Raw genomic sequence first — 26,786 nt, 5'->3', positions numbered from 1 at the left:
TCAATACTTCCTTCGTGACTCTGATCTAGACTAAAAAATTATGGAGATCCATCTTTACCATTGAAGATACATTTTTTCGGTAAAATTCTATTTCCATTTGTTTTTATCCATAGTGTTTTTCTTTTTTATTTCTAGCTTGTTTATACCAAATATCAGGTAAATTTTTTTGACCCTAGCATGGGAGATGCCTTTACGCATGATGAAAAATAAAAAAGATGATGACAATAAGCTGAGAATAATACCTGACAAGTGGATGTCCTCTTTGTCTGTGTATTTCTGTATAAACCATATAATTCAGTAAGAATCAATACATATACTCGTCCAACAAAATCGAAACATCAAACAGTATTACCTATGTCAGGGTCGACAAGAAATCCTTCATCATTAAACACTGTTGTTTCTACAGATTCAGGAGTAGGAGTAGAAGTAGGAGTAGGAGAATTGGATGAATCTGATGAGCAGATGTCTCTGTTAGCCATGTACTCATGTAAGAATCTGGTGGTACTGGGTATGATTCTTCTGATCTTCAAACGTTTCTGAAATTCTTTCCGCAAGTTGTTATCCAATTTCCTTCAAGAAAAAATAAAAGTTACAATATAGAACGAGTGCAAAAACTGATAGAAATAGAACTACCTATATAATTCCAGTACTTACGCGTAGTCAGATCCTCTGTAATAGATATTTTCTTCTGGAATCCTTGCATACTTGACACAGAAACTGTCTATCGAAAAGTCATCTGGATAAGAAATGACACCGTACTCCAAAGTAGTCCCGAGAAAATTCGTTTGAGTTACAACTAAGCGAACGCTGGACTGTGGATCACTAGCGCTATCCTTGTTTTGGACATGATTCTGGTCATCACCGGTTTCCTCGATAGTAGAGGAATGATCAGTAGGCATGTGAACTATGACTTTGATCTCATCACCGCCGTAGTCTCCAATCAATGTTATGGTTTTCTCCCATGGTTTATCTTCAATTTTGAAAGGAAACTCACTTGGTGTCTCCACAACCTGCCCAACACATCAAGACATAACTTTACATAAAAATCTTGATTACAGCTTGATAACTATTGCAAAGCAGTTTGTGGTGTGCAACACCCACTTGTAACTCTAATACGAGGAGATATATTAAGTGGCGTGTTCATATCTCATCACGGCTATAGTCAATTCTATTTCAATTAATCACTCTTTCCGGATAAAGAATAGAAAATTTTCCAATTTGACAACCACAGTATATCTCTAGCAGTGTCTTAGATAAATCAACTGGTAGTTATTAGAGAATGATCAGTATCTCCCTAAGGCTGCTTGATGAAGCAGACAGCAAAATTGGAATGAGTAGAGTGGAGTGATGTTCAAATTGTGTGTGTTTGTTGTACCCTAAAGATGAATAACGTAACAAGGTATGTTCGAAAGATAAAATTTTACAAACACAAACATACCTTTTTAAGAAGATGTTCAGCAGCTTCCTCACCGGTACCTGTGATTTTATCAGATCCAGACGGTCCCTTCTTACCGGTAGAAGAAGAAGAAGAGAAGTCACGAGTTGGAGTCCTAATTTGATAAATTAAACTGCTACTACTATGGCTGATATTGGTATTGCTGTTGTTCTTAAATTGTTGGGTGATGAAGATGGAAGAAGAAGAGCTGTAATTTCTACGAGCAGTCCTCCTCGAATACGCCAGTAACACCGGGGTTATCGTTTTCTTGATGATTCTCGCCATTTGATTCATTAATTTGCAGGCATCAGAAATCTCCACAGTTTTTTTTTCTCTACATAAATTAGGTCTTAGATTTTAGGGATTGGTTTTACCGACTTCGATTTTCAAGTTATTTGCTCGTCAAATAGATCTGGATCTCCTTTTTTAAGTTCGTCCGGCCCAAAAAAAGATAAGATGGTTATTATGGTCACTTTATATATGATAAGGGCAGCCAACGATCAGATTTAGTAGTAATTTTTTTTACGGATCCATCTTTTAACTTAGAGTAGTTCCTATGGAATGAACAAACTCAAAGTTTCTTCATTTTCCTCCCACTATGGAATGAACAAACATGAAAAATGGATGTTCAAATCAACAAATCTGTTGCTTTGAACATTGAGTCGGAACATCTAGCGCGCGTCTGTGTTAAAGACGGGTATCCTTGCTACCAATGCTGGCGTATGAAGAAATAATGCCAGCGTGTGTACTTACAATGCGTGTGTTTAATTATAACACCCGCGTCCGTATCAAGAACGCCAGTGTCTGACCCAATGGCGCGAACGGCTCAATCTGAACGGCCGCAAAAACCTTTGATCCAACGACTACATTTTTTGAAATCTATAAATACTCCTCATTTTAACTCTAAATTCATACATTCTACACATTCTTTCCTCTCAAATCATCTACAAAAATGCCTCCCAGAGTTCGTTTTGTTAGATTCACTCAACAAGAGGATTTAGCTATTTGCAGAGCCTACGTTTTTCAAACACAAGATGTTGCCGCTGATGTTGCTACCGGTAGGAATGTATCACAATCAACGTTCTGGCAGAAAGTTTTTGAAATGTTCGTTGCTGAAACGACGAACATAATAGGCGTGATTGTCACGGATTAGCGCATCGTTTTAGTGTAATTAGTTGTAATGTATCGAAGTTCATATCTCAACTAATGGAGAATCACAAAAATAAGCTCAACGTTGAAGCCGAAGTGGAACCCAGAACTCTAGCGATGTGGCCAGTATCTCACCACGATCGTCCTTTCGACTTCCATGCTTGTTTCAACATTCTTAGGGTGCTCATCAAATACGATCCCTACATCGCCATAGGAATTCCACCACCCGCCAAGAACTGACGCCGCCTATGTAGTAGTTGTTTTAATCTGATGTATTTCTTTTATTCTCATGTATGGTGTGGTTGTTCGATGCATTATGTTTTTATTTATGAAATTGATGGTGCAATGTTTAATGGAGGAAAAATTTAAATTACTTGATATTGATGGTTTTAGATAATTGTAATAACACAAAATAAACAACAAATCAAATAACATAATACCATAGTGAGTCTATTTGTCCTACAACTTCAATCAGCCCACTCCACCAAAAAACACCTGGGACATTCCCAGAAATGCCTTCCATATGTATCTTCTTCAGAAGAAGTCCGCAAATGCATAAAAGTCCTGCAACTGGGCTTTGGGCATGAACTGATTCTCTGTGAACAATGTTTGTATTCGTGATCTCCATATCCACAATGCTTGCAGTGTAATAACTCCTTCTTCAATTTGGATTTAAGTTTGAAGTTTTTGCAGAGTGTTGCAATCTTTTTTTCTTCTTCTTTTTTAATCTTCATAGCATCATCTAGTATATGTGGTTCCTCTGGAAAATTGAGATCTTGACATTGCAAATACCTTAGCTTTTCCGGTTGTGATTCAATCACCATTCTGATGCGTGAACAACCTTCCCGCGGACACTTTGAATACATCCAAGGACATTGCATAAGACTGTGGTTATCCATGAAACATAATGGAAAAACCTCTTTTGGTTCGACACATAATATTCTCTTCGCTTTGCCTTTAGAAACACATGGTGGATGATGACAAAGAAATCGGTTGGTTTGGTTTAGAATAACACCTAGTGATCAATTTGATCAAAATAGTGTAGGGATCTAGAGTTTAATAAGAGGAACATGTCATCAATATATTGGGTTCAAATTTATTATCATTTGGAGTCTAATTTTTTTTGGGTCCAATCTTGCATGGATAGTGCACAACTGTACATATAAAATTATCCATGGGTCCTCCCTCATTTCTAGGTTAGATAACCCGAGGAAATTCATTGTATTATGCTAATCAATAAAACACCTCTCACCAAGGGGATCCAAACGTGGATGTAAACATAATTCACCGAACCACGTTGATCTCGTGTCACCTTTATTTATCTTTTATTCGTTTTCTAACCCTGATTTCATATTATCATTATCAAATCAATCGTGTTTTGTGCCTAAAAGTAATTTTTGGTACAAATACCGATGTACTATATCTGTATATATAATAATATAACTAAGTATCGGTACCGATACCCGGTATGGCGAACCATGTATTGGTGGGTTGAATTTTCACCATTTTTATCTCACTCCATTGGAACCGCGAAATTCAATCATGATCGTATCTAAAATAAGTTGTGGTTGTGAAGCTCCTTGACAAAAACTGATCAAATAACGCACAGGTTCACGAAAGTAAAGGATTTCAAAAGCAAGTATGAAATGTAATAGTAGGAAAAAAAGAAGAAGAAAACATATATTAATAACCTCCACATATTAATAACCTATGCATACCGATACAAAACGTAATCGCGACTTGTAAAATTGATTTATAAAATCTTACAGTTTCAACCTCCTTATATTAACAACCTCTATATATATTGACAATTTTATTCGTTACCAAGAAAAGAATATTAATATTACGGAGGTTCTAATGTATTTTTTTGTTCGGGTGACGTTGAAAATGGCAAAATACAAATAATTCAATTAATTTGGGACGGAGGGAGTATTACCGACGTTCTAATGTACTATTTGTTAGTATTTTTTTGGGGGGCGATGTGACGTTGAGAATGGGAAAACATGGGCCAAGACCTCACCCTCGCAGCTTCAGCAGCCTAGTGAGGAACGGTTTTAAGTGGAACGATCTTTTGGGGACCATGGTTTTTTTGGGGGGACCATGGTTTTATTTTGGGTAAAGACATTAGAAGTAAATCTAGGTCACCCCTTATCTAGATATTTATATTAATACCTAAATTACCCTCCTGATTAATTTTGGGTGATGATTAGTTAGTGTTAATAATAGTTACTGTAATGATTAGTGAGATGATTAAGTTAAAGATAATTAGTGAGATTAAAAAAATCAAATGGTTTGTTTTAAAGAAGTAGAATTATTGAGAGAGTAAAGTTAGAGAAGATGAAGAAGGAAAACATGAAAAACGATGGATTTTACCAACCACAACCAGAGGAAGGGTATTTGGGTACCCAGGTAGGCTTCAAACTTAGATAATGTTGGTTGAATTGCTCCAAACTTTCAAAAAAAATGAAATTTTTTATGTATATTTGGGCCAGTTCGGTTACCATATGTCAAGAACATGTAACCGAACACACCTGAAAGTGTAGTTCGGTTACGTTTTCCAAACACGCAGGTTACCGAACTCGCTCGTTAATGGAGGTTTTGGTCGTACAGTGTAATGTTCGGTTACCTAGGATAAAATGGTAGGTAACCGAACTTTGAACTTAACAATTTATTTGGGTACATCTTGTGTGTTCGGTTAGTTCACAAACTTCAACGCAACCAAGTTCCCAACCGAACTGCAGGTTAAAAGTAACCTAGTGTTAGAAGTTCGGTTGGTTCGCAAACTTCAACATATTTTGCGAATCAACCGAACTGGGCTTATATATGCATATATGCAATTAGGCAAACGTTCGGTTACTACGAAATTTATTTCTTGGCGAATTAGGTAGAGTTCGGTTACGAAGTTTCAAAGGTAGAGTTCGGTTACAAAGAAAACTTAACATTTTTGCGAACGAACCGAACTTGTGGACTTCTCATTATTTTCGTAAACTAAAGTTCGGTGATATCCTTATTTTGCGAAGGAACCGAACTTATGGACTTGTGTTGTTCTAATACAAGGAGTTCGGTTAAAAGTATTTTTTTGCGAATCAACCGAACTCTGAGTTCGGTTAAGAAAAAATTAATTCTTGATAACCGAACTTTTCTCTGGAAAAAAACCCTCCATTAAACCTCTCTGCAACTTCCATTTTCAACTCATTTTAATGATTACTTCTCATTTATTCAACCAAAAACGAATGACAAGTAATGGGTTTGTGAGAATATCTTTGTTAATGTTTTAAATTAAGCTATATATATAATGGTGGTGGTGGTTGGTGGTGGTGGTAATCGGAGGTGGTGGTGGTAATCGGTGGTTGGTGGTGGTGATAATCGGAGGTGGTGGTAATCGGCGGTGGTGAGCGGTGGTAGTGGTGGTAATCGGTGGTTGGTGGTGGTGATAAGCGGAGGTGGTAATCAGCGATGGTGGGAGGTGGTGGTGGGAGGAGGTGGTGGATATATATATATATATAAATGGTTATTAGGTTGGTTTTAAATTAAATTAAATTAAGGGTAGGTTAGTCATTTCAATGCTTTAGGACACCCTTATAACTATATGGTAGGTGGCCTAATAGGACCGTGGTTCCCAAAAAAAACCATGGTCCCAAAAAATCGTTCTTTAAGTGCTGCGTGTAAGGGGCAACTAAGTAATTTTGAAAGTTCATCTTCCATGGTTTAGATCTACGGCTACTTTACTCTCTATCTCCTGGTAGACTTATCCTCTTCATTTCTTCCTCCTCACTCTGAAGTGGAGAAAACCATACAAACCCCAGCCAGATGAATACTCCAGGAGGATTACTCGATCCCAACGTACGCCAATCAAATCACAAAAACCAGCTGCAAAGGAGAAATATGCTTGTAAATGAATGATAGTCAAATGAAAATTATCAGTAAAATAAAGATGATATTGAAGAAGAAGAAGATGTAAGAAGACAAGTACAGATCGTTTGACTGGACATAGAAATACAATTGAATTTAATTTAAATCTGTGTTTACGAAGAAGATGGTGTGAGATGTGATGAATTTTAAGCTGAATCTATAGTTTAATTGATATTGTCCTCCACTTAAAAGACTACTGATTTTTTGGTTTTTCAGGTATGAATTTGATTTGTGGTGGTGATTTTTTAAATGTATGTTGATGTGAATTTTGATTTTAAGATGTTTCTGGTAATGCAATTTTATGATGAAATCGGAGTAGACATTGGTTGATGAGCTTATGTGTTTGATTTGAATGTAGCCTATGTAGTAGAATGCGTTTGACCTAGCGAAAAAAAGTAAATGAGACTTAACATTTCAGACACTAAGTGTCAATTGTAAAAAGACATTTGATGCCAAACTGACTAGAAAGCACCAACCTGTGTGTGTAGGATTTGAGTGGCTCGTCTAATCTGAGGTCTTATCTGGAGTCTGAAGAGGAGATTTCTTAATGCTTGGTGCTCATCAGTGTTTAAGTGCATTTCTTTGCTTCATTGGGGACTGTTCTGTTCATCAAGACTAAACATATTTCAATGCCACATAATGATGTCAATTGCTTCTGCCATTGCCCAATTTATCTTTTTCACATAACTGAAAACATGAATTTTGAGCTCTAGAAATGTCCCTGAACTTGAATTGGCATTCAACTATATTTCTGTAGCGAGCTTAAGTAGGGCAACTGGTATTACGGAATAAAGTATTTTGCAACTCTAGGTTGGTCACTGGCGATACTAACTTTGATGATCTTAAAATTTGGTGCAGGGGAAGTATTTAAATACTTTGAATTGATGGTAGTGCATATCATGTGGCTCCTGAAGTGTTTTGACGGCATTACGGAGCAGAAGCTGATATCTGGAGTGTTGATGTGATACTGTACATTCTTCTTAGTGGAGTCCCAGCCACATGGCAGTGTCACGTCTTGGTTATGAATTATGTAATAGCGAACTTGAAACCAACACAGGGATTTCCAGTTTTGGCAGGGAATCAAATACTTAGCTTTTTTGTGTTGTTGAAAACGGTGCTCAAGTTGGTGCAAATATCTTATCTTATCTGGGAATCTTTTTAGACCAAGCAAGAGCACTTGATGAACTTATTCCACACTGGAAACAACAACAGGTCAGTGTACTCTTCTTCATACCATGTTTTGTACTGTATTCATTTAAAAAAAATTCCATGATTGTTAGGTGAAATTGTAAAATATGTCATATATTACATATGAATGTAACCTTAGGCCAGATTACAATCATTTATCCTAGAATCTCTACAGAATGGTCTTTTAAGCGTACTCGCCAAATAGCTCCTAAAGGTTGTAGATGTTATCAATCAAAATCCCCCTAGATTTGCCCTTTTTTTGCCGCCACCCAATGAGACTTTTTTTTGGGGGTCCTTCTGTATCTTCAATCCTGGATCCACCACTGATCTTGGATGATATCATGTGGGCATTCTTTTAAAAGTTCCCATATGGTGATATACACAAATAACTATGAGCATCACTTCTGTTTTATTTTCTTGGTGTTTAATTTCTGACATTTTTTTGGTGTTTAATTTCTGACACTGGCATTACCTTTTACCTTGTTTCTTCTAGTATTGTTGTTAAAGGAGTTGTTTGCAAGAAAAATGTTTCCAACCGGCGGATGACTTCAAAAATTGAGAAGCCCCGTTTTCTTATCCTTGGCGGAGCTCTTGAGCATCACGGGTGTCTAATCATTTATCAAGTTTTGATACTCTACTGCAGCAGGTTGTTACCCTTTACGTTTTGCTATCATTCATCAGTTTAACTTATTGGATTGCGATTTTACATTATTAAATATCTTTTTCTTTCAGTTAGTTTTTATTTTGTTTGATCTTAGTATAATCCAGATGATGTAATAGTATATGTAAAAGATAAAATTTAAAATCAAACAAACCATTTCGTGATGGATTAGTCATATGGGCATGTATTCATACCTGTGTTGAAATTTGGATAGCGAGACACATGTTTAGATCCATATTTCACTGGTATGGACTGGGTTTTTCTTTGTTTCCTTGATTTTTTGTTCTTATTGTCTCACTTTTTTTTATATAGGAAACAGATCATTTGAAGATGGCAGTAGCAAAGATAGTTGCTCATCATCCCAATGTCTTACTGGTAGAAATCAGTTCACGTTTCACTCAAGAATACCTCTTTGAAAAAAACATCTCTTGTTCTCAATATCAAGAGGCCTTTGTTAGAGCGCGTGTGGCACGCTGCACAGGTGCACAAATAGTTCCTTCAATTGATCATCTTTCCACTCAAAAGCCGGGTTATTGTGAAGCATTCCACGTGGAGAAGTTCCTTGAAGCACATGGGAGCACTGGGCAGGGAGGAAAGAAATTGGTGAAGACACTTATGTTTTTTGAAGGGAGCCTCGAGCCATTTGGTTGTACTGTAAGTTCTGCAACTCATTGCAGTTCACTTTTCTTAATTTATTGGAATATTGTCTGCGCCTTGTAGACTTCAGTGCAATCCTAACTTGAGCATAACACATCTAAAGTGCCTATACCCCTTAGTCACCAGGAACTCCTAGCGTATGAGCGTTTTTCAGTGAAAAGCGCATTTTTGCGTACCTCAGTGAGGAACGCGCTAGGAACGTGTTCCTAGCAAGGGAGGAACCTTGCTATAAATTTAACAATTAAGAAAGATATCGTGGATATATCAAAGAAGAAAAAAAGATTTATTTCTGTAAAGATATAGCAAGAAGATTTTCTAGATTTATTTTGTTCCTTTTTTAGATATATTTCTTCTGGGTCGAGATCGTCTGTGCCACTGCTTGTGTGTGCCATATGTGCCATACCAATAGAAACACGCCACATCATTCCTCTCATTAACCATGACTAACTAAATAGATTTTCTATTTATACAACACTAATCGATTAGGAAAGATAATTAATTAGTTAAAGAAGATATTACAAATCCAAGAGAAAATACCGTGTTTCTATTGGTGTGGCACATAGGGCACACCCAAGCAGTGGCACAGACGATCTGGACCAATTTCTTCTAGCAACCGATAAATAAATATATAAATAACTTTTTCTCCTCCTTCTAACCTTTATGTATCATTAATATATCTATGAAAGTTAATTTATATATGATTTATATTTTACGTTCCCGACACGTTCCCCGTTCCTCATTTTTGAGAATTTTACGTATTTTCGTTTCGGTACTCGCTCCCCTTCCCGTCCTCGTTCCCGTTCCTGGTGACTAAGCTATACCCATCCGTTGGAATCTTTGATAGGGTATTCTCTTATTTATTTACTCCTATGTTTAAAGGGTAAATTAAGAATTTGGGTAAAAGGTAACTTTTCTTACTGAGTTAAGAACAGTTTGGTACTATTTCACACTTGTCCACATTCACTCAGTTCTACCATTTTATACGATTGCAGGTTCAATAAAATGGTCGCTTGCTTTGGATATGAATCGATGGATGTTCACTCAGTATACCTTCCACCCTGAGGTCAATCAGGAGTCTATACAAAAATGTACGGAGGAGTCTGCAAGTGGTGCAGAAAAGCTTGTATCAACAAACTCAAATTCCAAGCAAAGTGGTAAAGATTCTCCCAGTGATAAAAAGTGCAAGCTGGATGGAAACAGTGAGCAGGTGGATTCTTCACAGATCATAACACCACAGGGTCCAGGCCACATCTTTTATCAAGCTTAAGTTCAAATGCCCCGACCAATCCTTTGGAGACTGAAAATACATGTGGGAGGGCAATCTCAGAGGATCAGTTTCCGATTGTAGCGAACCTTGATGCAGCATGGACTAGTAAAAACATGCCAGGGAGTACGATACTGGAATTAACGGTGAAGTGGCAGCAGATTCATCAACCCAAGGCAAAACTCATATGAAGTTGTTAAAGTTGGAAAAGCATTTCGAAGACCTGGGTATGGCTGAGGTCACTGAATCTCATCATCCCGTGAAAGGAGCAGATAACTCAGACGACAACAACACGGGTTGGATTAGGATGCCTCTGGGTGGTTTATGATTCATTGAATCTTCTTCAGTCGTTTCATTCTTTCGATGAAACAGAAGCCTCTGAATCGTTTAGAAATCTTGGGTCTATGGATAGTAGCATTTTATCCATGTCTGGTCCTTGGAGCTCTTTGATTCCAGTCCGCTCAAGGCGTTGCTTGTTAGAGTGGCATTCAGTGACAATGGTCCATTTGGAAGGTGAAGTATGTGCAAAGGGGTTTGAAGCCTTAAGGAGGACATCTGTGCTAGATTTCGTAAGGTCCCTGAATCTCAGGGTGGTAAGAGCAACACCTATTTTACTAAATCACTGGACGATCAGTTTATCATTAAAGGGTTAACGAAGAGAGAAATATGGTCATTTATCAAGTTTGCAGCAGCGTATTTGAAGTTTTTATCTGAATCGATCGCAACAAGATGCACAACTTGCCTGGCAAAGATTTTGGGGATCTACCAGGTATCTTATTCACTGTTTTTTATACGAAAATTGGACAAATAGCTCAATATCGACATCTCAGTATTTGAAGCTTAGAACATCGTAACAATCATTATAATAACATTCTAGGAGTCACAACACAGTGCATGTGGAAAAAGACATACATCACTAGTAGAAACACCACTGTTGAGCTAGATGTAGAAAAACAAAGAACAATATACTACTACTACATTCTAGTAACAAGGACAATACGACAGGTATGATAGAAAAGGAAGCTTCGGTAGCTGGAAGTATTACTCATTTTCATTTCTTTGCTTGCAACTTTGTACTTTCAGGGGGGACTTGATTGGATTTCATGGTTCCCTGTTTCAAATTGAATGCACTCAGAGAACGCTGGACTGAAGCCCGGTGATCCGTCTTGATGAAACCTTTCCTGTTGCGGTCCCTATCCAGAATACGATTCAGCAAATGATGAAGATCGTTCTCCTTGGGCCTGGTAATAATGCAATCCCCTGGTACCTTGACATTATTAGCGAGGAAGTCTGGGCATAGTTGAAAAGCTGAAGTCATTCCAGTTCCAACGGCCATTCGAATTGGTTATCTGTGCCTGAATCCTCTGCATTATCTTTTGATACAACACTAGATATTTCTTCTCATACAAATCCAATTTTACTAGTGCTTCCATGTCATGAATGTGAGGTCTTAGTCTTTTATCCATCAAGATCTTAATGACAAATCTGTTTTCTGTTGTAATGGTAACCAATCTCTTGACTTGCTCTTTCTACTGCTAACAACTCATAAAAGTCAATATCTTCATTTGGGTCATCTGTGACCATCATTTCTCCGGGGCTCCATCGAGGAATTTCGGACTATGAAGCCACCTCCAGCCCTAGGAGGTGCTTTTTGAGTTTTTTTCTTAGCAGCATCTGTAGGAGTTGCATCTTTCTTGACTAGTGCCGGATCCGAACACAATCTAAACCAATTCTTGTAAGGTGGCCTGTGTGTAACGATGTATTTCTGATTACTAGGTGTTACTATTGGTGGAATCGGAATCCAATATGGGGGTTTTGTGAGATTCATCTTCTCAAAGACATAACGTGAGAAGCGAAAATTTTCACCAAATAATGGTTTGGACCCTGTGAGAACCCTAATGGGCTTACTGTTCTTACGTAGGTATAGATAACTAGTTTTTTGGAATGATTTTTTAGGGACCATGGTTTTTTTGAGGGGACCATGGTTTTATTAGGCCACCTTCCCTATAGTGATAAGGGGTGTCCTAAGACGTTGAAATGACTAACCTACTCTTAACCTAATTTAATTTAAAACCAACCTAATAACCACCTATATATATATAACCACCACCTCCTCCCACCACCACCGCCCACCACCGCCGATTACCACCACCACCACCTCCGATTATCACCACCATCAGCCACCGATTACCACCACCACCACCTCCTCCCACCACCACCACTACCACCGCCTATTTAAGAAATGTAACAACATCAATGCAATCACAATTAAGTTCGGTTACATGATAATTTTATCGAGTATAAAAGACGCCAGCCGCAACCTGATTCTGCCATGGGACCACTCCGGAGGTATTTTCCAACAAACCCTTCGCTTTAATTTGATTTTGATTGCTTCAATCGAATAGAAATCATCAAAATAGGGTTTTAACAGGAGTTACAGAGCCATGTTCGGTTAGGTCGATTTTCCAAAAAACCCTAGTTTACTAATCGAACTTCTTGAAAATGAAGAACACGAAGAACAGTTCGGTTCTATTGAATTTAAAACTAAGTCACCGAACTCTCTGTTCGGTTGTTTCGCAAAAAAAATTTAAAACTACAAAGTAACCGAACTCCACCCTTACAACCGAAAAAAAACAAATCCAGTCTAACCGAACTGTGTTGTTGTGGCCACTATCTTGAGTTCCAAAATAACTGAACTTAGCCAATAGAGTTCGGTTTTTTCGCAAAAAATACTTTTAACCAAACTCCTTGTATTAGAAGGACAAAAGTCCATAAGTTCGGTTCCTTCGCAAAATAAGGATATCACCGAACTTTAGTTTACGAAAATAATGAGAAGTCCACAAGTTCGGTTCGTACGCAAAAATGTTAAGTTTTCTTTATAACCGAACTCTACCTTTGAAACTTCGTAACCGAACTCTACCTAATTCGCCAAGAAATAATTTTCGTAGTAACCGAACGTTTTCCTAATTGCATATATGCATATATAAGCCTAGTTCGGTTGATTCGCAAAATATGTTGAAGTTTGCGAACCAACCGAACTTCTAACACTAGGTTACTTTTAACCTGCAGTTCGGTTGGGAACTTGGTTGCGTTGAAGTTTGCGAACTAACCGAACACACAAGATGTACCCAAATAAATTTTTAAGTTAAAAGTTCGGTTACCTACCATTTTATCCTAGGTAACCGAACATTACACTGTACGACCAAAACCTCCATTAACGAGCGAGTTCGGTAACCTGCGTGTTTGGAAAACGTAACCGAACTACACTTTCAAGTGTGTTCGGTTACATGTTCTTGACATATGGTAACCGAACTGACCCAAATCTACATAAAAAATTTCATTTTTTTTGAAAGTTTGGAGTAATTCAACCAACATTATCTAAGTTTGAAGCACACCTGGGTACCCAAATACCCTTCCTCTGGTTGTGGTTGGTAAAATCCATCGTTTTTCATGTTTTCCTTCTTCATCTTCTCTAACTTTACTCTCTTAATAATTCTACTTCTTTAAAAAAAAACATCTGATTTTTTAATCTCACTAGTTATCTTTAACTTAATCATCTCACTAATCATTACACTAACTAATCATCACCCAAAATTAATCAGGAGGGTAATTTAGGTATTAATATAAATATCCAGATAAGAGGTGACCTAGATTTACTTCTAACGTCTTTACCCAAAATAAAATCATGGTCCCAAAAAAAACCATGGTCCCCAAAAAATCGTTCTTTCTTTGGGCGGCGAAGCAGAAGAAAACAACTTTCTTGATAGTAATGAAAATAAAGATGATAACTTTCCGTCAGAAGCTAATTTTCTTTTTGAGGAGAGCATAGACGATGACGAAGAACTAGTAAATTTTTGTAACCCAAGGGTTTTCAACACCAATTTTACGAAACCCATTATAGAAAAAGGTACTTGTGAATCGCTATTCTTCGTTTTTGTCAGCGGTGATGTGATGATGATGATCGCCACTTCATTCCCTGAATGACGATCTTTATCTGATTTCCAAATTTCATGTGAATTTCTGATTTTCTTTCTCTGGGATGGGGTGGGATTTTGGGTAAAGTTGATGATGGTGGGTTCGTATTTATAGAATAGATGATGCTGAAATTTATGTCCAATTTTCCTTGGTTTCTGGTTCGGTTGTGTTTTTTCCTTTCCTTGTGATTTTTAGAAACATTGGTAGAATACAATTTTAGGATACATTCCTACATCCGGCGATGGGACTGACTCAATGCTCTATGCATTCTTCAATTTTAGAGTACAATGTTAGCCAGGAGATTCAATGTCCTATATTGGTTATTGAATATACGGATATTTCCCCATCTGTTTGTTTGTTTGAGATGTACAAATATCAAAACTTTTATGCATGGGACGCTTTTGAATTTGTTGCCAATGCTGCATACGCTAACAAATGCTTGTTTTTGTGTCATCTATTTTTATTTATTTTTGGTCTTTGAGGTAGCACTCCTTTCAGCCTTTTAAGTGTTGGATTCATGAGCATTTTTGGATTTGTTTGTTACTTATAGTCTATATGGATAATTATGTTCCAAGTACGAGGAGGTTTTCACGATGATTTTCATAAATTAATTTTGGATTGATCTAAATTTTACAGGATGTGAGGATGAGGAAGAGAAATTTCGATGAAATCCAATGCTCTTTATACCACTTTAGAGGAGGAGCTGAAGAAGAAATTTCTTTCTTCAAAATCCCCAAAGGACTTGGATGCAAATGGTCAGAGGAAGTGGTGTCATGACATTCGCTGGATGAAAAGGAGCCTACCACACAAATCCTGGGAACTCATTAATGCAAGTTAGAGGTGACCTAGAAAATGTTTACTATGCATTTTTAATTGTACAACGGAAATTGGTTTCGGAATATGTATCTTTCTGGTTCTTTAGATTTCGACTAATCTTGTGGTTTTCTTGAAAATTAAGGTTTCTAAGGTTTGACTAGTTTGGGGTGTGTGTTGTTTATGTCGTTTTGCAGGCGTCTAGGATAGCTTCAATTGATTTGAAGAAGCTTAAAGATGGTGGTGTATGCAAGTTGAATCTGTTGCATACTCTCCTTGGAAAGAATTACTTCATGCACAAAGAAATTGCTGAATCTAAAGTTGATAAGATCATTGAAGCAGAGTCGAAGCTGGTTCCATTGGGGTTTACTAGTGCCACTCCACTTCATGCAGAAAAGCAAGAGATCATTCAGATAACAACAGGATCAGGAGAACTCGATAATTGGTTTATTTACTAGGCAATACAGTAGATCATGACTGTAGAAAGATCGTAGTGTTTTGATTTTTATTTTTTTTGAGAACTCACATGGTTAATTTGACTTGAGGGATCGAGACTGGTTCTATTACTGAATTCTGCTCCAGAAAGGCTCAGTTGTTGGGTCACTCTTTATGCGCCACTTGTCCAGTAGTGAAGTAGAGTAGTTTAAAGGGACTTTTTTCCTGTTCAATGTTGATTAATCCAATCATTTGTATTTGTGATTCATGAAGGGGGTGCTGAAGGAAAAACAATGTACATTGATACCAAGGGAACTTCCAGGCCACAAAAACTTGTAGTTTACGGACAGGTATCTGTGGTCATTTTAGCTTAACATAAACCATGGATTAGTTATGCTGAATTGATGATGCTAGCAGGTTTATACTTAATGATGTTGATGTTTTGGAGAATGTGGCGTATGCTGGAGCCTGCCTATAACACTAAGCATCAGTCAAAACTTCTTCTTGAAGCAGCTCGGATGATGGTAGAGACGAGGTATGCTACTCTTTTGTATAGGATCGCATTCTCGTAATTTTTCTGAACAATAACGTAGAACAACAGTTGGAATCTTTCAGGATTCGCACTTGAGACAAATTAGGGTGAGACAAACATGATAGATTCTTTAGGAATGGGATTACCCCCAAAACTGAATTTTGGATTGCATTGTTGGTCGGATGCAATGGAATCCGATTACGGGGAAAACAACCGTAAAAAGGCTAACATGCCCTTTCAAGACTAACATTTCCGGTTATAAGGTGATCCATACACAACAACTCATGGAACGGGGAATATACAACCGCCCCACACGAAACGTACATTATACGTTCGCCCGTTAACAAGCGTACACTTTAAGTTCGCTCGACTATATTTGGGTTTGGTCCCAGACCAAATATAGTCCAGAATTTGGCTATAGTCAGGCTTTTGCTCTTTAGTCCGTCGCACTACGTCTTGTTTCTAGACCATATTTATGGGTTTGATCACCCACTATGGTTGCTCTAAGAACACTAACAATAATAAAAATAGCCTCCCAACAATAAAATAAATAAATAAATTATATAGAGGTAATTTTTACAAAAATTAAACTAATGTGAAACCGGAGTTTTTTATTCATATATCGAATTTGTTCCTTAATCTCCCATCCAACCTCTTGTAAACGCCTTTTATTTACTATACTATCTAAAAAAAATAATAACAGTAAGGATGATTTCTCCGTGCTTAATTGAAGGAATGAGTATAATAATGATAATACTAGCAATATGAAAACAAGGTACTAATTAACACCTACCGCGTATATAGATACGGAATCCAAATGAAGTCTTTGTCTTTCTTTCCACTGTTGCGGATATCCTCCGCGCTGCCATTAACAAAAACCATGAAAACATCAAAACATAGGAGGATAAGATTTTTTCACTCAGAGAAAAAATTAAAATATCTCAACAATCCTATATCTGTGAGTTGTTAATAAAACATAAGGTCAAGTAGAAAGTCTTTTTTTTTTGATCGGTAAAGTAGAAAGTCATATCTAGGCCTCTTTCATGATTCAGATATGAACTAGATTATTTTGGAAATTCATCCTTACCATTGAAGATGCATTTTCCCAGAATTTTATTTTCAATTTGTTTATAAGGCATACTAACGACCAAACAAAATAAAAAATAAAAAATCAGACCTCCAAGAAAATAATTACAATGAGTTGACCTAGCATTGGAGATGCGTTTATGCATGACGAAAATAATTGATAGATCAAAAAGATGTTTAGAGTGAGTTGGTAATAATACCTGACAAGTGGATGTCCTCTTTGTCTACAAATTTCTGCATAAACCATAATAAATTCAGTAAGAATCAATACATATACTCGTCCAGCAAATCGAAATGTTAAACATCCAATCAAGACATTAAACAATATCACCGACTGCAAAGTCGACCGGAATCCCTTCATCATTAATCAATGTTGATTGGATGGATTCAGAAGTAGATTGATCAGTAGGAGGAGGAGAATTGGCTGAATCTGACGAGGACGTGTCCCTGTTAGCCATGTACTCATGTAAGAATCTGGTGGTGCTGGGGGTATGATCCCTATGATCTTCAAACGTTTGTGGAATTCTTTCTGCAAGTTCTTATCCAGTTTCCTTGAAGATGTACTAGAGAAAGTCTTATTTAGACCTTGGGAATGACCTCCATGTCATCTTTTTGAGTATTTTTTTTTAAATAAATTTTTCTAAACCAATAGAAAAAAAGGAATCACTTTTATATTTATCCAAAAAAAAAAAACAGATCCTATAACTAACACCCCACACTATTGGAGATGGTTCATATGAAAAACATTATTCTTTGTGTTATATATATATAATAACCCCACATATAAGAATCTAAATAAAAATTCCAGTTAGGATTTGTTGCACCGATTGTTGGGTCATACGTACTATATTTCAAGTTAAGCAATGAATTTAGTTTATTCAGAATCTAAAGTCTATTTATTCCTTAGGAAAACTAATCAAATTAAGAATAAAGTAAACTTTGGAAAGAGTGTCTAACCTTCCTACAATAAACTATCTAACTAATTCAGAATTTAAAAGAGATTAATATTTTGGTTTAATTACTATAAAAGGAGGTTTAGATGATTATTGATCTTCACAAATCAAATTGCTATATTCATCATCAAAATATATACCCATCCTTGTAAGTTGTTAATTCATTCATGGCTACAACTAAAACATTTTCTCTCATTGGTTTCCTTTTGTTCACTTCAATTCTTCTCCAATCCATGTAAGTTTTTTGGTTTTCTGTTTTCAAATTTTCCATTAATAGTTTTCTTATTTTTACAAATTTGACTGTATATATCTGTTAATTTGTGGACCTGCAGGAATGTGAATGCTATTACGAATGCTTGTTTCACTTTTAAAGATCATTTTCCTATACATTGGTCCGAACGTGATAGTTACTGTGGTGGAGACCTCATGCGTTGGACGTATTCTGATGATGTCCATGGGGATTGTATACAATGGTGCTTGCCATTTCATGAGAGTTACGGAGTAAATTGTGCCCAGATAAACGTAGATGAAGACTCCAAGGATTACTGTGCTTGTTACCAAGGGTGTCCATGAATAAAAACAGCATATATATGCACTGTGTTGCGCTGTAAGTTACTATTATAGGGTGGCTTCTTCTTCATTTGGTGTTTTTTTGTTATTGTATGAATACAGAGGTCGACTGTTGTTTTATTCCATGGTTGTTGTTGTGAACAATAAAATTTTACTGATAATTATTGGTGTTGATTAAACTATGATTGATGCATGTAATCCATCCATATCCATTGGATCAAAATTTGATTAAGGCTGTGTCAATGTATTTTGTTTACTTAGGATTTTTATTTTAGTCCTTTACAAGAACAACAATTGGCTGGGCTTGACCTGATCAGAAACTCCGACCAAAACCGGTGAAAAGAGAAACCGTGACTTAAATTCCAGAGGCCAGAGAGAATCAACGGCACATAACTAAATGGTCCTCTATGCATCCCATAACCGATGACGACTCCCTAATCTTATCTGACTGTTTATATAGTGCTCTGTATAAGATACACCATTCATATCCAGTCACTATTGGCTAGCTCTCAGATGCATACCAATTAAGTAAATTACGTATCGCAAGCTTTGATCAAGTATTACAGTTAATTTTGCACATCATCACTGAATCCAACTATAATGCTTGAATCATAAGTGAAAGAACTCGTGAATGGCTCATTCAAGAACGAGTTTGGGAGAGACCTATTTTGAGATTGACCTCATACTACTGTGCTCAATCTGAGATTGGATTTGGTCAAATTTGGCACATGCTATATTTAAATGCGAAAATTTCCTCTTCCCAGACACCATAAATAACAGCTGTAAGATATGGCTATAACGGCTTCAGTTCCAAGTGAAAATCATAACCAAAATGATGTAATCAAGGTCCATCGTTGATCAGGTATCCGGATTCCGTTGTCTTGATGTGTAGTTTTCCTTTGAGGAAAAATTTATACTATAATACTTGCTTTACATTGTGCAGTAGAATGAAATCTGCCATAATGAACCAAAACTTGTTCCATGATCCAAAGAACGCCTTGTTCTTCAGAATCTTGGGGTGTGCCTCTAATTAAAAGTCTTCCAACACTGTGATTTTAGGTGCCTCAAATGTATTAAATCATCAAAATATATAATATAACTGGTGACTCGAAAACAACATCTCAAATTCTAATTAATTATTCAGATATTATCATTTAAGAAAGTATAAATATGATAAATTGGTCGAAAAAATTGACAAAATGAACACATTCAGCATCATATAATTAATTATTCAGATATTATCATTAAAGAAAGTGTAAACAAGGTATCAAAAATATGTTAATATTATAATTGCGTAACTTAGTTCATCTCATTGGCTAGAATTTTCATTTTCATTTTCCCAATTATTCGTGTCATAATAACAGGCAACACCAAAATTATTTGGATAAGGTGATAAGGGTTGATTTTCTTTTGTTCTTTTTTCTCATTTGGCTCGGGTGACACATATTTCTAGTTAGATAATGAATTTAGTTTACTCGTAATCCAAAGTCTATTTAATCCAAAGGAGAACTTAAATTAAGCTTCAACTTTCGGAAGAGTGTCCAACCTTCCTACAATAAACTATCTAATTAACTAATTCTAATATTGTTGGTGGAATTACTATAAAAGGAGGTTTAGATGTTTGTTAATCTTCACAAACTAAATTGCCATATTTAGATGGAATTACTATAAAAGTTCTTCATTCATGGCTACTACTAAAACACTTTCTCTCATTGGTTTCATTTTATTCACTTCAGTTCTTCTCGAATCCATGCAAGTTTTTTTTTGTTTTTTCTCTTTCATTTTTCAATTAATAATTTTCTTTTTTTTACAAATTTGACTAGATATCTGTACTAATTTAATTTGTGAACGTGCAGGAATGTGAATGCTTATACCAATTCTTGTCTGAAATTTCGCGTATTAACGGATCATCATCGATTTTGGTCTGAAAATAGTAATTCTTGTAGTGGAGACCTCATGCGCTGGAGGTATTCGCCTACTGATGATGTCCACCGGGATTGTATACAATGGTGTCAGGGATTTGAGGTAACTTATTATTGGAACAATTGCCGAAATTCGCCTGTAAAACAATCACAAACCAAATAAATAAATAAAAAATGTTATGGCTGAGTCACGACCAGGTCGCTCTCTTTAAGACGTTTCGCGGCTCTGCCCAAGATTGTGCAAGCAGTTCTTCCATGTCGCGTCGTCCCCAGGATAAAACATCCGAGTAAATCTCTTTCACAATCACTCTTACACTTTGAGAGTATGTGATACTTGTACACTTCTATTCTTGCTTATTATAAAATTGTAGAAACCAAGTGATAATGATACACTTGTTTTCTTTCTCTCAAAATTCTTTTTCTTTTAAACTCAAAAACATAAAGAAAAACTCTCTCTTTGTTTTCCTTACAAAATCTGATTTTAGTACTCAAAATTTCAATAATTAAGACACTTAATTATCACAAAATAAATACCATTAACTTTCCTAAACAAAAACGGTCAAAGAATTAATAACATAATAAATTTCTTTAATTATGACTATTAAAAATAATTTTAATAAGAATGATAATTGGAAATAAAATATTGTTTTAAATAATATATTTCAACAATCCCCCACTTATATTTTTAAAATATTGAGCAAGATGTATATAGTGATGTGCATAAGTAAAGGTATCTTTCGATTTTGAACCTTTACGTAGTGCTAAACTCTCTCAAAATCTAACCATATAGTGAACGTAAGTCTTTGAACTCTAGGAGATAAGAAGATTGTCTAACACACACAAAACTATACTAGTGTAAAATCTAAAGCCAGCACATTACGACCCTGTGCTTGAATCCTGTTTTAATGAATGATCTAGAAAACTGCCCATATTCTCATAGAAAGCGACCACACTTTCACATCCATATAGGTGAGTCTATCAAGAGTACTCATGTAGCTAAGTACCCCACTCTAAATAGAGATATAAACTTCATTAAGAGTTTTTTAGAAACAAAAACTCAACCTTAACTCGCTTCAGGATATCATGCGTGGGATGAATTCTCAAAAGCATGATTCTGTGTCTCTACATATTACCCATGACTTAGCCTCATTTGAACCTACATTTTTGGATTTCTATGCATAGGTAGGGAGTACCTTTTGAACCTACTTTTGGAATCTTGAGTTATAGATTGGGTTTCAATCACGAACAACTATGTCAATATAATTTGTGAATCGTTATTTTCTTTGAACCTATTTCTAGGTGGGTATCCATCACAAATGACTTAATTCTCAATGGGCATCAACATCATCCCATAAGATGTATTCACACCTTCTTAATAATCCTTTCGTTAAATATAATTCATTCTCATAGCATAAAAAATGCTTTCTATCACCTTATATGTCGACTCTACCGTTGTAATTAACGGTTCTCAACTCTTACAATAGCCGCGGTACTATCGCATTGGATTAATATTTCTGTTCTTCCTCTATCAAGTAGAGGACTAAATCACTCCATCCCTTGGAGGATTCATTTGAGAGGATATCTCAATCATCATCACAATAATATCCTTAAAAGGATTGCAGTAAACATTTTTAGATAATGTATTTTATAGGTTTAAGGTTCTTTTCAGACACCTCATAACCTTCTCAATGTTTTACTAATTATCCATACATGGATTATTAGTAAATATGTATTTATGTAACCCCCACTACAGAAGTAATATACATATAGTCCATCAGTAGCAGGAAGCAATGCCATGCCACCATACTCATTTTCATTTTCTAGTTCAATCACACACAATCACAAGAACTATAATACTAGAATGAAATGAGTGAAAACTAGTTCATAAAGACTATATATATTTTTTTTTCTTTACAGATATTTTTCAATGTAGTGGAATAGATTCGAAAGAAATGTTTCAATTAAAAATTTACACTATCTTTATCCAAGTCTTTCATGTCAAATAATAAACTAAGCATGTTCTCAGTTTCATTAACATCTCATGAGTTAGAATACAAATTCAGCGAATCACTTATGCATATATAAAAAACAATCTTATGTGTTTATCGCATCAGTCAATTTTGAAACCATTTCATTCAATTGCTTCATAGCTTGTTTCAAAATAAATAATGACTTATCAAATTTATATGCATTTCATTTTTATGGGAATTACAAAGTTTTTATTTTTATGCTTGGTTTACATAGAATCATCATTTAACTCATTCAATATATTTTTCTACATATGATACACAACAAATCATGCATCGTAGAAACAATATCACCAATCAAAAATATAAATCTAGATTTACAGCGACATGAAAGCAAGTATCAAAATTAATTAGCCTTTCTCTATTTGCCAAAGTAAAACATTTCGTTCTTAAAACCTTTTTTTCAAACATTAAAATTATGAGGAGCTAAATATATCAAACAAAGTAATAATGATGACTAAAATTCGTTTTAGTCTTACTATTTACACATTCACTCTTAATGATTTTGTGATCTCCATTTCTAGGCTTTTAGCTAGCTCTTTAATCAAAATTTAGCATTCAAACATACATGGGGTAAAGAACCCCCACTATTTTCGACTCAAAATTTAGCTAGCTCTTTAATGATTTTGTGATCTCCATGTCGCGTCGTCCCTACGATAAAACATCCGAGTAAATCTCTTTCACAATCACTCTTGCACTTTGAGAGTATGTGATACTTGTACACTTCTATTCTTGCTCATTATAAAATTGTAGAAACCAAGTGATAATGATACACTTGTTTTCTTTCTCTCAAAATTCTTTTTCTTTTAAACTCAAAAACATAAAGAAAAACTCTCTCTTTGTTTTCCTTCCAAAATCTGATTTTAGTACTCGAAATTTCAATAATTAAGACACTTAATTATCACAAAATAAATACCATTAACTTTCCTAAACAAAAACGGTCAAAGGATTAATAACATAATAAATTTCTTTAATTATGACTATTAAAAATAATTTTAATAAGAATGATAATTGGAAATAAAATATTGTTTTAAATAATATATTTCCAACACTTATGGAGTAAATTGTTCCCAGATGGACGTTGATGAATCCGGCAAGTATTATTGTGCTTGTTACGAAGGGTGTCCATGAATCATGATTCTTCTCTTCTTTAAGATGCATATATACTCCATTCATCTTTTGGTTTGAATCCTCGTTCAGTTATATTATCATCGATCTCAAAATAAAAACAGCATACGTTGCGCTGTCAGTCACTATTATACGGTGGATTCTTCTTCATTTGGTGGTGTTTTTGTATGAATACATAGAACTATTTGGGTTCACTGTTGTTTAGTTCCATGGTTGTTGTATGAACAATAAATTGTACCAATAATTATCTGTGTTAATTAAATGAAACTTGTAGGCTATAAACAGTTTCAGATTCTAGTAATATAGCTAGCATATATAAGAGTGCTCTGGGAACTTTATCTGAGAGAGAAACCTTACTGAAGCAAGAACTCAGAGTGGCTCATTCAATGAGGCAAAGAACCTCCTACAGGCCGGTGTCATTGTAATACAGTGGAAAAGTGACCGTATAACACTAACAAAATATGATATGCCAGACTAGCGTTGCGTAATCAGCTCCCTATGTTTAGCGGAAGCTGAAGATGAATTCAACAATCACTTCTTCTTGTCTATAATTTAATTAAAATTACCAAAACTTCAAGTAAACCAAAAACACCAGAGTGAAAATGATCGATCCCAAATTTACATACAATATACTTGATAATATTCAAGATCTGACTCACTCATCTTAATATGTCCATCAGGATTCATTATCTTATCCATCTCCTCATCGTGTGCTTTTAAGAGAACACTACTTTCTTCCCAAAACTTTTTAAAATCGGTCATATGTCTCAAATCAGGATACAATATCTTATCCATCTCTTCCGAGATAACAAGGGGGTCCCCAAATACTTTGGGAGGTAAACATCTATAAGGATTCGTGTTGTATGCTTCCCCATCAAGGAATAACTTAGAATCATCATCATAATTATCAACACGGTAGTAGTCTTCAAGTTTGCTGCCATTAGTAAAGAGCAGACTAGTTAGTTTTAGTTCCATATGTTTTATTTTTGGAGACGGGAACTCGAACTTCTAACCTCAACATCTAAGATAGAAAAAAAAAAAAAAAAAAAAAAAAAAAAAAAAAAAAAAGATGGTGATAACAATAATACCTTTCAGAAGCGTAGAAACCCTTGCTAGGAATTTCAATCCACAATAGCTTCTCACTACTGTTGCCACAAAAACAAAATAATTTAGTTGATTCAAGACAACAAAAATAAAAGTAAACGTAAATACTGTAAGTTTGCAACATTAATAGGCCGACTCTTATTGATGCTCCTTCAGATTTATTCTTATGAGGCATTCACAAGAGCTTCACACCTTCAAAAATGGCATTCCCAATATCTCAATGGTTAACTCTCTTTCTTAATCAACACCCATTTTTATTAGTTGAAAAATGGAGAAATAATTGTACTCACAATAACAACAACGACAACAACAAAAAAGAAAAACTAGGTAATATTAATTTAGTACCGAGTATATGGATACGGAATCCAAACAAAGTCATCGGGATTCTTTCCACTGTTGCGGATATCATCAGCACTGCCATTAATAAATACAAAGAAAACACAAATTCATAACAATAAAACAATTAGAGCATCATTTATAATTCTGAAAGCACGGGACGGGATGATAAGATTTTGTTCACTCAAACAGTAAAATTAACGAAGATGCACTTTTTTCCAAAATTCTATTTCAATTTGTTTATACGAAGATTTTTCTTAATATCCTAGTGTTTTTCTAAAATCAACTTGTTTACAACCCATAACAGATAAGATTATTTTGGAAATGCTTTTACGCATGATGATAAATAAAAAAGATGATTACAATAAGCTGATAATAATACCTGACAAGTGGATGTCCTCTTTGTCTATATCTTTTTCTGTGTGAGGGTCGACAGGAATTCCTTCATCATTAAATAATGTTGTTTCTACGGGTTCAGGAGTAGACTGATCAGTAGTAGTAGTAGTAGGAGGAGGAGGAGGAGGAGGAGGAGGAGGATTGGATGAATCTGATGAGCAGATGTCTCTGTTAGCCATATACTCATGTAAGAATTTGGTGGTACTGGGTATGATTCCTCTGATCTTCAAACGTCTGTTAAATTCTTTCCGCAAGAGTTTATCCAATTTCCTTCATAAATAATAAAAGACTCACAATAAGAAACAAATAATGTTAGAAGATATAGCGAATGCAACAACTGATAGAAATCGAAGGACGTATATAATACAATATCAAAGCTACCAATGAATACTTCTAGTACATACACATAGTCAGGTCCTTTGTAGTAGATATTTTCTTCTTCTGGAGCGTTTGCATACTTGACACAGAAACTGTCTATCGGAAAATCATCTGGATAAGCAATGACACCGTACTCCAAAGTATTCCCGAGAAAATTCGTACTAGTTACAACTAAGCGAATGCTGGACTGTGGATCACTAACAGTACTATCCTTGTGTTGGTCATGATTCTGGTCATTTGATTCATCACTAGTTTCATCGACAGTAGAGGAAATATCAGCAGGAATGTGAACTATGACTTTGATATCATCACCTCGGTATTCTCTCGTCAATGTTATGGTGTGCTCCCATGGTTTATCTTCAATTTTGAAGGGAAACTCACCTGATATCTCCACAGCCTGCTACCAAACGCATAAAGACATCAGATTTCATCTCGGTCATAATAAAAATCTTGATATCCAAATTACGTCAAGATCAATCTAACTGCGCAGTTTCCTAACTTAAACAAATTCCTAATTGCCGGAGCTAAGCCCCCGGATAATATTTTTCGATACTATAATAACCTACATACTAAGTTTAGCAGAATATCAGCTTCAAATCTGTTGGTTTGGAGTGGAGTGATGTTCAAATTAATTATGTGTGTTTATTAGATCCTGAACATCAATCAATAGATTGAATTGTACAAAGATTAAGGAACGAAACATACCTTTTCAAGAAGATCTTTTGCTTTCTCCTCGGTAGATATGATTTTATCAGAACATTTGATTTTGCTAAAACTAGACGGTGATCTCTTATTATTCTTCTGAGCGATAGAAGAGAATAACTGAAGATTTAGAGGCCGAAATACTTCCTCTTGTCTATAAATT

General features: G+C 35.5%; 1 protein-coding gene, 1 long non-coding RNA gene and 1 pseudogene across 5 annotated transcripts; all 3 read left to right on the top strand.

Annotated features, from left to right (window-relative positions):
• The first annotated feature begins 6,330 nt into the window (after window positions 1–6,330).
• LOC113288296 lies at window positions 6,331–11,836 on the top strand. 4 transcript variants are annotated; one of them, XR_003330561.1, is made up of 7 exons: window positions 6,332–6,712; window positions 6,985–7,050; window positions 7,355–7,708; window positions 8,178–8,330; window positions 8,658–8,999; window positions 9,995–11,035; window positions 11,350–11,836. It is a non-coding gene; the product is annotated as an uncharacterized LOC113288296 (long non-coding RNA). The 4 variants fall into 4 exon arrangements; XR_003330562.1 differs by having other exon boundaries at window positions 6,985–7,068; XR_003330560.1 differs by having other exon boundaries at window positions 6,331–6,712; window positions 6,985–7,708.
• A 3,232-nt stretch (window positions 11,837–15,068) lies between these two features.
• Window positions 15,069–16,061, top strand: LOC113291020 (annotated as a pseudogene).
• A 2,074-nt stretch (window positions 16,062–18,135) lies between these two features.
• LOC113288292 lies at window positions 18,136–18,853 on the top strand. The gene is made up of 2 exons (XM_026537286.1): window positions 18,136–18,295; window positions 18,393–18,853. Exons 1-2 carry the CDS (start codon window positions 18,228–18,230, stop codon window positions 18,631–18,633), a joined length of 309 nt encoding a protein of 102 aa, XP_026393071.1. The 5' UTR covers window positions 18,136–18,227; the 3' UTR covers window positions 18,634–18,853.
• The last annotated feature ends 7,933 nt before the right edge of the window (window positions 18,854–26,786 follow it).

Source organism: Papaver somniferum, chromosome 6, assembly GCF_003573695.1.
Source record: "Papaver somniferum cultivar HN1 chromosome 6, ASM357369v1, whole genome shotgun sequence".
Lineage (NCBI taxonomy): Eukaryota > Viridiplantae > Streptophyta > Magnoliopsida > Ranunculales > Papaveraceae > Papaver > Papaver somniferum.
The sequence above is the reverse complement of the archived record's forward strand: the minus strand, read 5'-3'. Positions and strand labels throughout refer to the sequence as shown.